At 41.3% G+C, this 13,723-nt stretch overlaps 1 protein-coding gene across 1 annotated transcript in view; it reads right to left on the reverse strand.

Moving 5' to 3' along the window:
* ADAMTS9 (ADAM metallopeptidase with thrombospondin type 1 motif 9) overlaps nt 1-13,723 on the reverse strand; it is a 162,852-nt gene that overhangs the window by 83,519 nt on the left and 65,610 nt on the right. Inside the window, exons 19-23 of the mRNA XM_049642677.1 lie at nt 13,425-13,551; nt 7,445-7,655; nt 6,782-6,946; nt 4,346-4,510; nt 719-838 (exon numbers count right to left, since the gene is read on the reverse strand). Of these exons, the coding sequence (XP_049498634.1) occupies nt 719-838; nt 4,346-4,510; nt 6,782-6,946; nt 7,445-7,655; nt 13,425-13,551 (788 nt within the window). The remainder of the gene's footprint in view (nt 1-718; nt 839-4,345; nt 4,511-6,781; nt 6,947-7,444; nt 7,656-13,424; nt 13,552-13,723) is intronic.

Here is a 13,723-nt window from a genome sequence, read left to right on the forward strand (position 1 = left end):
ATTTGCTGATTCCTGTGGTGTAAATACTCTCACCACAGCCAATTTCAAACTACCAGCTTGATGTCGATGAACACAGACTTGGGAAGAGATGTGCAATAGCTTACCATTATGTAATATTCCCACCACATGGATACACATGTAAATGTAAATAACCTCAAGGGCACAGATAATAGTAAAATGTAGTAAAGCAATGGAAAAATGTGAGTTTTGAGTATTTATCTGCTTTGTTGAAATATCATCTACTTAATTATAGGCTTATATTTTCAATTTTTACTAGTGTCTACATTTAGCAACTAGCTCGCAACATTCCTGAACATTCACCAATCCGCTCCTGTGAGATGGTATGATGGTACAAGCCAGCTCTAGCATGTTGCTGCCTGAACATATAACACTATTTGCTCAGCCCTACGTTAAAATCACTAAAAAAAAAACTCTGAGCTCAAGAGAACAAGACCAAACAATCAACATTTGCTAGCCAATAAAAAATCAGAATCAGACCTACCTACACTTCAAATAACCAGAGAAGAATGAAACTTGTATGTCCAAATATTAGATTCAAAATATAGCCAACAGGTAAATCTGGACCATTTACTTAATCATCTGGTTACTCTACCTACACACTTACCCATTAGAGCACTTCCATTCTGACTGAACCACTGGGAAATTCTGGCATCCTACTGCCCAAAGCCAATCACTGGGCTGGACAAAGGAGACTCACCTGGGTATCAGTTGGTCTAGTGGCTGCATTGCAGTCATTGTCATCGACCACTGACATGTAAGTCCCAATGATGCACTTCACTGCCCTCATCTGGTATCCTTGTCCACAAGTGACACTGCACTGAGGGAAAGAAATACAACAAAAGGGATGCACACGTTAGCAAATTTTCTCTTTCCCTAACTTTCCTCATAACGTCCTATAAGAAAAAAAGTAGTTCCATCATAGTGGAGCAGAAGGCTAGCACCCAAAGAACCTAGGTTAAAGTGGGCAGTCCTGCTCTGCACAAATTATATTTAACGATGGTTGGAATTATTTCCATCTCCCATTGAAATTCTATGTGTAGGGGTTCAACCCCTTGTCTGTGACTCAATATACCCCTATTTCAACACTCACTACAAAGCTACAGTGACCAAAACAGTGTGGTACTAACATAAGGATAGTTATATACACTCATGGAATAGAATTGAGTCCAGAGAGAAACCTGGACATCTATGGCCAAGTAATTTTTAACCAAGATGCCAAGACCCTTCAGTAGGGGGAAAGAATAGTCTCTTTAACAAATACGTTGGGGGCAACTAGCTGTCTATATGAAAAAGCATAAAGCTGGACTCCTACCTCATGCTATTTATAAAAATCAACCCTAAATAGATCAAAGACCTAAACATAAGAGGTAAAACTATAAAACTCTTAGAAGAAAAGGTAATAGAAAAGCTCCACGAAGCGGAACTTTCTTGGATAAAGATTTCTTGGATATTCTACCACAAGCACAGGGAACAAAAGAAAAAACAAGACAAGTTGTATTTTATCACAGTTAAAAATTTTTGTATCACCAGACACCACCAGCGGAGTAGAAAGGCAACCCACCATGGGATTGGGGAAATTATTTGTAAATCATATGTCTATGAAGGGTTAAAATCCACACTATAAGGAGCAACTACAATTCAACAACAAAAAGCCAACCTTGTTAAAAAATGGGAAAAGAGGAACGATTAAACTGTACATTTAAAAATGGCTAAGGTGTACTCTCAACAATAGCCAAATTCTGGAAAGAGCCTAAATGTCCATCAACTGATGAATGGATAAAGAAATTGTGGTTTATATACACAATGGAGTACTACGTGGCCATGAGAAAGAATGAAATATGGCCCTTTGTAGCAACATGGATGGAACTGGAGCATGTTATGCTAAGTGAAATAAGCCATACAGAGAAAGACAGATACCATACGGTTTCACTTTTATGTGGATCCTGAGAAACTTAACAGAAACCCATGGGGGAGGGGAAGGAGAAAAAAAAAAAAAAGAGGTTAGAGTGGGAGAGAGCCAAAGCATAAGAGACTGTTAAAAACTGAGAACAAACTGAGGGTCGATGAGGGGTGGGAGGGAGGGGAGGGTGGGTGATGGGTATTGAGGAGGGCACCTTTTGGGATGAGCACTGGGTGTTGTATGGAAACCAATTTGACAAAAAATTTCATATATTGAAAAAATAAATAAATAAAAATAAAAATGGCTAAGATGGTAAATTTGATGTTATGTGTTTTTTTTAATTTTTTTTTTTAACGTTTATTTATTTTTGAGACAGAGAGAGACAGAGCATGAACGGGGGAGGGTCAGAGAGAGAGAGGGAGACACAGAATCTGAAACAGGCTCCAGGCTCTAAGCAGTCAGCACAGAGCCCGACGCGGGGCTTGAACTCACGGACCGCGAGATGGTGACCTGAGCCGAAGTTGGACGCTCAACCGACTGAGCCACCCAGGTGCCCCTGTTATGTGGTTTTTTTAACCATAATTACAAACTTTTAAAAAATGGGCACAGGATGTGAATAGACATTTTTCCAAAGAAGATACACAAATGTCCAAAAAGCACATGAAAAGACTCTCAATATCATTTGTTATTAGGGAAATGCCAAATCAAAATTACAACGAGATGCTACTTTACTCCCACCAAGAGCCATAATGTAAAAGGGGGAATATAATAAGCATAATGAAAAAGGGATGGAGTAGAGAAAATGGAACCCTTGTGTATTATTGGTAGGAATGTAACATGGTACGGGTTTTGTGCAAAACTGGCAGTTAAAGAGAGCAAAACAGGCTTCCCATACGATCCAGCAATACCACTCCTGGGATACACCCAAAAGAACCGAAATCAGGTACTAAAACAAATACTCGTACGTGAATATTCATCTCAGCAGTATTCATAGTAGCCAAAAGGTACAAACAACCCAAATGTCCAGCTTGGTATGAATGGATACACAAATACGGTACATCTGCATAATGGAAAATTAAGGAGCCACAGAAAGGAAAGACGCACAGAAACGTGGCTTGGTGCGCTGATGGTTTGGTGTAGACAAGGATAAAAAAGACGCCCATCAGTTGTAAAAGATGTTATACGCAAATCTTCTCAGTGACTCTGAGCTGGGTTCTCTTTCTCCCTCTCTCTTTCTCTCGTTCCCTAAGAGCTACGCAGATGTTGACAAAAAAGGAGGCTGGATTTAGGAGTGTAAGAGACTCTCCTTGTTAGTGTAATCAGATATGATCAGCCATTCTGACTAGCGATGCTGTACCACAGGAGGGTTCAGAAGAACATCAGGTTCATAAAAATTGTAAGGGGGTAGTAATAAAGCTGCTCTCATTTATTGCATGCATCTTGGAAATGAAGACATAAACGAGAAGACTGGTTGCGGCTGGGCAGGGGGGCGGGGAGGGAGAGTTATTCTTCAGGAGATTGCATAAGTGACAGCAGACAGCTGTTTCGCTTCTCTCGGGAACTTGGAGTGCTACTTAAATAGTACCCAGAATGCTTTTGCTTCTATATTGGGAAGGACTTCATTTCAAGAGCAGTGGCTTCTCAGATGTGAGCCCAAGGGAGACTTCCAGTCTCTCCTTTAAGAATAGCTCAGGTTCAGACTGTGGAACCGACACACTAGGCGATGGGAAAGATTCTTTCACAGCGAGATGATTCTGCAACTTTTGATCACGCTCTTTCTGTATGAAGTGTCTGACTGGTTTATGAGAGGTGAGCTTTGGAACCGTGACATGGGAGCCAAAACATCCCTTCCAAATCCCGGTCCAGAACCCCCTGCCAAAGGCACTGGACCCCATTCTGTAGCAACCCACAGTCGCATGCCAGACGGTAACATCAGGGGGCACCTGGGTGGCTCAGTCACCCAGCTCTTGGTTTCGGCTCAGGTCATGACCTCACAGTTCGTGGGTTCCAGCCCCGCATCGGGCCCCGTGCTGACAGCACGGAGCCTGCTTGAGATTCTCTTTCCCTCTCTCTCTCTGCCCCTACGCTACCGACACGTGCTCTCTCTCTCTCAAAAGTAAATAAATAAACATTAAAAAAAAAAAGATTAACATCAGCCAGACAGGAGATCTGGTGGGAATCTGTGCACGAAGACTTGTACGCGTATCTACAGAGGGAATAACCAGCTCCAGCGGGGAAAGCAGCAACCCCCAGACCTGGGGCAGAATGGCTGCAGTGCGTCTTGCGCTCGATCTGGCGCCATGGAGGTCCAGTGCAAGTCACGAGACACAGCGGTTAAATCCCCACCACCGGAATGCCCCTCTGCAAGCCCTCTCCAGATAAGAAGGAAAGAATGTAGTTAAGAACTTTTATCGTTCAAAATACCTGTCCCCAGGGACCCGCCTGCCAGGACGCACATTCTGGCTGCTGACAAGTCAGTATGGAGGCTGGCTTGGTCTCAGGGTCACAGCTTCTATCGTTTAATCGATCTTCCCCAAACTGACACCAGACCTGGCGGTGCTTATGTCCTTTTCCGCAGGTGACCAGGCACTGTAATAAAAAGCACAGACAATCGGGGGTGTTTCTGAACAATGTGTTGTGGTTCCCAGGGATTATTCACGGGTAATCAGGAGGAACAGATGCGCCCTCTCCCACAGCAATTTGTAAATACGGCACGGCTCATTTTTCTCTCATTCATGCGTTCATTCATTCACTCATTCATTCACTCCTTCTGTATTGATAAAGGCTCTGGACGGTGTCAAGCACAGAATGAACTCGGCACAGCACTACGCCACGAGATACAGAACTTCCCCGACTTGCGATGGGCTTACATCCAGGTAAGCCCATCGTAAGTTGAAAATATCCTAAGTTGAAAATGCACTTAATACACCCAACCTACGGAACATCATAGCGTAGCCCAGCCTGCCTTAAACGTACGCAGAACACTCACATGAGCCTACGGTTCCGCAAAATCATCTAACACAAAGCCTCTTTTATAATAACGTGTTGGCTATCTCATGTAATTTGCTGAATACTGTCCTGAAAGTGAAAAATAAAGCTGTTGTGCAGGGACAGAATGGTTGTGGATATATCCATTGTTGACCCTCATATGGTTTTGATTGCACGGCTGCCCAGTTTCACCAGAGTATGGACTACAGACAGCCAGCCCGGGGAGAGATCCACATTCAAAATTCAAAGAACAATTTTGACGAAATGTGTATTGCTTTCACACCGTCGTAAAGTTAAAAAAAAAAAATTGCGAAGTTGAACCATCGGAAGTCGGGGACCATCTGTACTGAAAAACAACATTCATGGTTTCCTAGCACAGGAGTTAGGTGTGGGGCTCAGCGTGGGTTTTAACTCCAACACAAACAGCTATAGGTACCAATGCAAGTGATGTCTCCGTACCTCAGTTTTCTCATTTGCACAGTGGGGATAACAGTAGTATCCAATGCAAAGAATTGTGAAAACTAACCGAAAAAATCCAAATAAAGTGCTTACCATATGTTCATTTAATAAATGTTAAATATCATCCTTATCATTATCCATGCTCATTGTAGAACATTTGAAAAATACAGAAAAACAGGAGAAAACTATAATGATTAAAAAAAAAATCTCCCTACCCAGGGATAATCATTATTAACATTTTGCTGTTTTCTTCCCAGGTTTTTAAGCTAAGGAATGTTGCATCATACTGAATATACAGTTAGCATCCCCCCACCTCCATTTTACCAAGTATTCTTGCAAAGGTTGGTTACTCGATTTGAAGTGGTCCTTTAGCTATCATTAGCTATCTAAGTAAAACTTTAACCCACTACCTTCTTTCATCTTTTTAAAACCAAACACTGGAGTTTAAGCTAAGGCAGCTTGTTAACAGAACAAAAACAGTGGGTTTGTTGTTAACTTGTGCAGGAATCAGACACTGTTAATCATATGCGTTCACTCTCAGCCATTTCAGGGGCATCTATAATATCCTTTTAAGATTCGTATTTTATTTGCTGTTGAAAGGAAACAGTTAATATTGTGCTTACATGGTTGAGATAAGGAAATGGGCACAGAAGTTGTTCAGGGAAACCTCTTTCCCCACATTCCTGACTTGGCCCCCAAGTAAGGGAACTTCTGCTCTCCTTTCCCTTTGCTCCCATAAAGGAAGACGGAGGCAGTCACCTGCTTGGTGAGACTCTCAATGGTCTGGGTTAATAGTGAGTGTTAATACCGCACCATAAAAGCAAGAAAAAGGCTCTTCCTTCTTTCTCTTGCTGTCCTGGGGCCACCTGTGCTAAGCAATGAGGCTTTGCCTTTTGCTTCATCAGGTAAGGGATGAGACAGGCAAAAGTCTGGAACCCTCAACTAGTCCTTTCTTTTCTAAGTTTTCCACTAGCAACTGGATGGGTGAGTCCAATAGGTTACTTACTGGGGTTGAACGATCTTATTTCACAGACGAGAACGTAGAAAACCTCTTTTGTTTCTTTTTCTTTTTAACTTCAGTTCTAAGCCAGCACAGATTTCGGATTAACAAAGCCCTTGTTTTCTTTTACAATGATTTAGCAGGGGCTCAAAGAGGAGGAAAGGTAAGACGCAGGAACTTCAAAATGACCAACAGAAGCTATCACAGTGGGTGATCCGGCCAAACCCACCACGCCTCTGAGGTCACCAGTGGACCAGTCACATCCTGTACGGCAGCCATGGGGCAGATGGGGAACCACAGTTGCTTCCTCCGGGGTAGGGGGCAGAAAGGTGCAGCAGGTTTAGGTTGCACTGAGCCGCAGAGACTCAAAGTACCACAGATGACCTGAGGAAATAAGAGTCCTCTTATCTTACCTCTGACCAGTCTGCTGACTTCCACTGTGGACAAGAGAACTCATTGCATCTCTGAATGGTGACTTTCTCTTGATGTCCGCATTTGCGATCGTCCAGTACATCATTGCGGGTGTTGACGCAAATCGCCCTTCTTCTCTGGCTGCCACCGTCACAGCTTTTGGAGCACTGAAAGGAAAATGAACAAAATAAAACCGCTGCTAAGTTTCCTACCCAGCGTGGTCAAGATCCTGGCTCTGTCGTGTGTCTCCTCCGGCCCTTAAGAAACACCCACCCACCCAACCCAATTCTAGTGGTGATTTGGGGAGCATCTGTTCATGTTATCAATTTATTTACCAAGTTCATACTGAAGTCAGTATTAGTAAACGGACACAGGGAAAGAAATTTGGAAACGGTTTGCAGGGTATAGAAAAGGGGATTGGATGAGTTGTTCCACTGCCCCCGGTTTTCCACATGCCATGGTCAATGTCATATCATCAAACATTACAAATTGATCATGGTACTCTTTTCTGAAGAATGAGGTCAGGCATTATAAATCAATGTATATAGAAAGTCTAAATGGGGGGTTCTCAATGCAGCCCTCACTAATCCATTAGTTGATCAGCCATCATTAACTACTCAGAGTTAGCATCCAAGAAAACGCTCATCGAGTGAGAACCGACTTACTTCAGTCCAGGCAGAATAGCGCCAGCCACCCGTGTTACATTCTCCTGAGCACTTTTCCCGGTTGCTTGGTTTGGGGTGACTGTTGCAAAAACTGTCGTCAACCTTCTCGGTCTTCCCATCTAGCCTGCTATATTTGGCACAGTAGATGTCTAGTGTGCGGTAACCCAAGCCACACTGGGCGCTACATTCACTCCTGCTGGCAATGTGCCACCTATGCATAAATAATGGGGAGAAACCAACATTTCTGTTAAATATGTATGTCCCATTTATAGTCAGCCGGTGGAAAAATTGAGTTCTTTTTTCTTCCTTAACTCAAATACCGCGAAACCCAAAGCCACAGTCAGCTACTGAAATCCAATTTTAAACCAACATATCCATGTATTTTTCATGGCTGCCAGTGTACATGGAAGTCAGAGTGGAAGTCAGAGGTGCCATCTTTGTGAAGATTCTCCCTTCAGTCAATCTGAAGTTCAAGCAACCAAAAAGAGGAAAACATTGGAATTCAGCAGAGCAAAAAAAAGCAATTTTGTATTTAAAAGGCTCATGCAACTCAGCATTTCATTTCTCAAGAAGGCTGCTTCTAATAGACCACCACTGTTGGAAACTCTCCTGAGAAAGCCTCCTTCATAGGGGCCAGGCTGAAAAGCGTTTAGTGAATATCCTGTGACTTACTAAAGGCACAGATAGTTGGAGGGTAACTGTGAATTTCAAGTGTGCTGAACTCTGTATACGTTACTGTGAATAAAGACTAAGCTCCTTTTAGACATGGACCATAGTCTACACAGTTTAATTATACAATTTTTTTTAAAAGACTTACGTTTTTAGAGCAGCTTTAAGGTCCATGGCAAAACAGAGAGGGAGGTACAGAGGTTTCCCATAGGCACCAGCCCCCACACATGCATACCCTCCCCAGTATCAACATTCTACCCACAGAGGGTGCATGTGTTATAATCAATTACACTGACATATCAGCACCACCCCAAATCCATAGTTTACACGAGTGCTTACTCTTGGTGTTGTATGTTCCATAGGTTTAGACAAATGTAAAATCACATGTATCCATCACTATCATATCATAGAATATTTTCACAAAAAACCTAAAAATTCTGTTCTTCATCTATTCTTCCCTCCTGGCCCCATGATGATATACTTTTAAATTCAGAATTGAATCGACAAATCTTTATCATCTTTGTATCCCTAATACCTCTAATGAGCCTTTCTTGGGACGCAAGATGTACTCTGTGTGTGCTGAGGAATTGAGTTATTCTTAAATGCCCCCAAAACACAGTCAGTGCTTAAATTAAAAAAAAAAAAAATCCTAAACTGAATAGAAGAGCATGAATAAATAAGCTTAAAAGGTAGGTTGTTGGTTCAATTTAGTAATCAAAAAAGGATAATTTCTTTACATTCTTCATTTGAATTAACTCTTGTTAATTGTCTCCTCAGAAATTGGGTGGTTTGCCAAATACAGGGAGCCTGAAGAATTCTTCCATCCACACCTGTCCAGGGGCAAGGCTGGAAAACAATGAGTACTGGCCACACGCTTATCTTGGAGTTTCTCACAAATGCTTAAAAGTAGGTCAGAGTTGACCAACTTTTACGTTTGGCATATAAAGTGGGCTACTGAGATTTTCCGTTAGAGTGACACAGTATTTTGGGATTTTGTTCTCACCGGAACATGTTAAATGAGGGATTGTAAAACAAAGCTTTATCTCATCCTGTCAAAGTTTAATCTGGGCAAACTCTCACTTCCCTGAGGAAGTGAGGCAAAAATGCGGTCCAATTCAACAGAGGCATCTGGAACTTTCATCTGCTCTTTGATTCTTGGCTACCTTCTCTCTGCCTTCATCACCATTTTCTCGTAGAAAGCTTATCCCGGGTAAGGGAGGTAGGAGTCCTGCCCCTGCCCCCCAGCCCCCCACAAAAAACAATACACCAGTAGGTCAAGTGTAGTAAGTCTCACTGATATTCACACAATCCCTGGAATTTGAACAGAGAAGCTGGAAGAGACTGTGGAAATGTTACAGCATGGCCTTAGGAAAGTTCTTTTCAAAATGCGGTCACCCGCTTCATATTCTCTCCCTGGAAGGTGGTCTCAGCTTGAGTGTTTTGAATTCATTTGGTTCATTTCATGTGACAAATCATTTTATGACTATATTTCAGAGAGGCAAAGTGTTTATTATAAGTGGAAACAAAACAATGTATATGCCTCCGTGGGTGGGCCGGCGGCTGTGAAGTACATAAAACTAGGAATCAATTTGGGAACTACTGATTTAAGCAGGTTTCTGTATTTCAGGGCTTTCTCAGGGCCTTCCAAGTGTTAAATGACATGATGCATTTCCACACGGGAGGAGACAGTTGGTAAGGCTCCTCACGCATACTGGTTCTCCACAAATCATCTCGTGGAACTCGTGTTCCACAAACACGCTTTGGGAAAAACTATTTAGAGTTTGATCCATCAGTAACAGTCCTCTCTCCGGTCTTTCAGTGTTTTCCACAGACATTCAGCAATAATTAGTATGAACCACAATGAAATGACAGTCGGGTTCACAGAGAGAAGAAAGACAGAACACCTTTTCTGGGGCTTGGTATATATTTTTGTACATTTTTCAGCGAACAACTTTATTTTTCCGACAGTCTATAAAATTCAGTAAGGAATGAGTCTGAGTGCTGACAAGGAAGCACGATCTATTTAATTTCAGATGCGAGAATGCACCTGTATAGTTGCAAGGGTAGGCAGGACTGCAGTTCCTTCACTTTCTTTTCTTTGATCAGCCAGAGGTCCTATTATGACCCAAGCCTGTTCCCAGAGCGGCTATCCCTCCTCTTCTACTTCTGTAGAATTAAGTACTTTTTTTTTTAAAGTATTAAAACAAGGTGGCTTACTCCAAATGCGGAATTTACAATAGCACCTTTGACACACCTACTTTATGAAATGAAGAGACTTTAAGCTCTGGTTTGACCTGGGTATTATGAAGTTATACCTGGGTGTGAACGTGAGCTCCAACACCCAGGTGTTTCCAACACCCAGACAGGTGACTCAACCTCACCAAGCTTCAGTGTCTTCATCTGCAAGATGGGGGGAAATTGGGTCCAATTTATCGAAACGATAAATAAGCTACAACATGAATAGCATTTAATACACAAGCCAGGCCTTCAAGAAGAGTAGCTGTTATCATTATTACTACCACCCTTGGTATTTTATTCTGCAGCCAAGTTCTAAGTATCACGTAGCTCCGCAGAAGCCAATAACACAAAGTTTGAGGAGAAACCCAGTTGAGATCTTTGGTATCATTCTACATAAAAGTCTCATGGACTTGAGGCTACCGGTAATTGCATTCACTTTGTAAAATTTGCTTTAATTTTTGTTTTACATCTGAAAGCTTCCAATGCAGGAGAAACTCTGCAGAACAGTGATTCGCTAGCAACACCACAAACTAAATCGTGGCTTGCTTTAAATCTATTTGAAGTTAAGAATATTCATTTCTGGAAGTAATTGCTCAAACATCTCCACCCTCGCGTTGGTCCTTAGGTAGGCTTTCAGCAGCGTTCTTAAAGAATTGTTTATTTACTTAAGGTCACATTCTAGGACTTGAAATGCTTTGTACAAACTTGCCTTCCTTGCCACAGAAGAGCGTGCTTACAGCGCTGTGGGCAGGAGTCCCACAGCATGGGCTGTCATCATCTGAGACTCTACCAGTCCCAGTGTGATTCTGCTCGTGGAGAAGTGACAGCAAGTGCCTTACTTATCCAAGTCAGGGGACAGGGATGAGGCACAGAAGTCCTGGGAGCCGTTTCTATGCGCAAAGGTAGAAAAGCTTCACAGAACGGGATCAATGAGTAACCCTTATCATTGTGACTGAATTAAAATGGCTTTCTCCTAGGGTTTAAGAGTATAGAATCCAGGTTGTGAAAGACCACGTTTGACTCCTGCCACTTCACTAATAGTTGTATGACCTCAGGCACTTTGTTTAACTTCTCTCAGCCCGTTTCCTTATTTGTAAAGTGGAGGCTAACTGTAATACTTAGGTCATTATGTTCTGTGGGGGAATTAATAAAATATTAATTGCATAGGACATATATTAATGTCGGCCCTATATTAATTTAATAGGATAGTAATAGAGCCTTAATTATTTTAATAGGATATGATTATATGTAGCACATAAGAATATTAATTATATTCTATTAATAGGAAAATACATCTTAGTAGATGGTTGACGATTATGTTCAGAGTAGTTACCACCCCAAATAATATTAATATCAATTGCTATTAATAATTATTAGTATTAATTAACCAATAATCAACACTAATATTCTTCATTATATTAATTAATTATTAATACTAATAATGTTAATATTGTTAATTAATAGTAATTAGTAATAGCAATTGATATTAATATTATTTGGGGTGGTAACTACTCTGAACATAATAATCATCAACCATTTACTAAGAACTATTTTAACAGTTACATATTTTCCTGTTAGAATCTAATTAATATTCTTATATGCTACATATAATATTATGCTACATAGAATATTCTTATATGCTACATATAATACTATTAATTAATATTAATTAATTATTAATTACAGAACATCATTATTTTCAGTGATAATTTGATATAGGACTAATCTGAAAATGTCACCTTTCTCAATTTATTGAAGCTGTACCTCAGGGAATCTACTTACTAATTCATAGTTTTTTCCCTAAACTTTGGTGATTCAGTTCAGCAAATAGCTAACTAATTATTTTTCTGAAAAGACCTTAACTCTAATTCAACTAAATCAACTCAACTGGCTGAAGCAATGGGTTTATAAGTACATTACCTATAACAAGAATTAATACCGCAGAGTGCCAATGTCTGCCTTTTAATATCTTGGGTGTTCTCTTTCTATAATGGCTTGTCAATGCTTTGCAATAAGCTCATCGAACAAGCAGGTAACTGTTGCTGGGTAGACATAAGTATAGCGGGGGGTAGAGAGAGTCTGGGTTTTGAAGTCAAAGCCACCAGGTCAGGCCTGGCAAAGATGTGGCACTCACACCGTGGCACCCCCACCTACTCTCGTGACAGACATTACTAATTGATCACAGCACTCCTCTTTTCTCTCAGAGCCTCAAGAGGGCCTTATAATCTTCACTCCAGCACTAGAGGCTGCCAATATCATTTGACCAGATTTGGCACCATGGCAAAGAAGCTGCAAAATGCTTAAGTATTCACTTTGCCACTTCCAAACGGTAAGAACCTAACAATTTCCCACACCACTCCACACTGATAATTTCTGTTCTGTAAAAGGAGAATTAAAGCATCAACTTCTGTTACCTGAATTTAACTGACATGCAGATTACACAACACAATACCCAGGCTATTTTAATATTTCAAACCTGACATAGTCAACCTAGCGGGTCAATGAGAAAGCTTTAGAATTCTGTACCCATTCACTATTTCTTGCCTCAGGTTTCCTATTTTCTTAAATACAATACAGAGTATTTGTAATATCCAGATATCTTCTAGCTATAGTTCCTTCTAGTTGCTTCCATGACTTTGTTATGCAACTTTCATATGCATACGATTTTTTCTACTGGGTGATACACACTCTGGGTGCATAGAGAACATCATACGGATGCTCTGAGAAATGACATTTCCCCCTTTTCTGTTGACGTTCATACCAAACTTTTACGTAAGATGTGATTCGACCATAACAATACCTACGCACTGAGTTGTGAAAGTCAAATGAGAACTTCTTTTGGCAAGTGCCATACTCTATTAGCTATTTTTAATTCTTAGGAGAAGAACAGGAAATCCGCAGGCATATGTCTTGGATAATTGGTTTCAGAGGGATGGAAAATTGGCTGAAGCTTATTTCACAGAAACACAAGGAAGGGAAGAGGAACTAAACACCACTGTCTCTTCCTTCCGTTCCTTCCCCTACAAGACCCTCACTGCTCATAGTAAAGACCATAAGCAAACACCAGCCTCACCTCAGGTCACAGTCTGTGCCGCAAGGTTCAGTAATGGGTCCTGGCTGGGGCAGCCGGTCACATCTTTGATCAGAAACCGTAAGCTGATCAGATTCCCGGGTGCAAACGGGTTTGCGCTTCCGCTCCCCTAGGCAAGGAAGAAAACAATCAGAGAAAAGCACCCATTCTATAAACTAGTTAGCCCAGGGACTGACAAACATTTTCTGTACTGGGTTAATTAGTTAATATTTTTGGTTTTGTGGGCCTTATGACCTCTGTGACAACCACTCCACTCTGCCATTATAGGACAAAAGCAACCA

This window comes from Panthera uncia, chromosome A2 (genome assembly GCF_023721935.1).
Source record: "Panthera uncia isolate 11264 chromosome A2, Puncia_PCG_1.0, whole genome shotgun sequence".
Taxonomy (NCBI): Eukaryota; Metazoa; Chordata; class Mammalia; order Carnivora; family Felidae; genus Panthera; species Panthera uncia.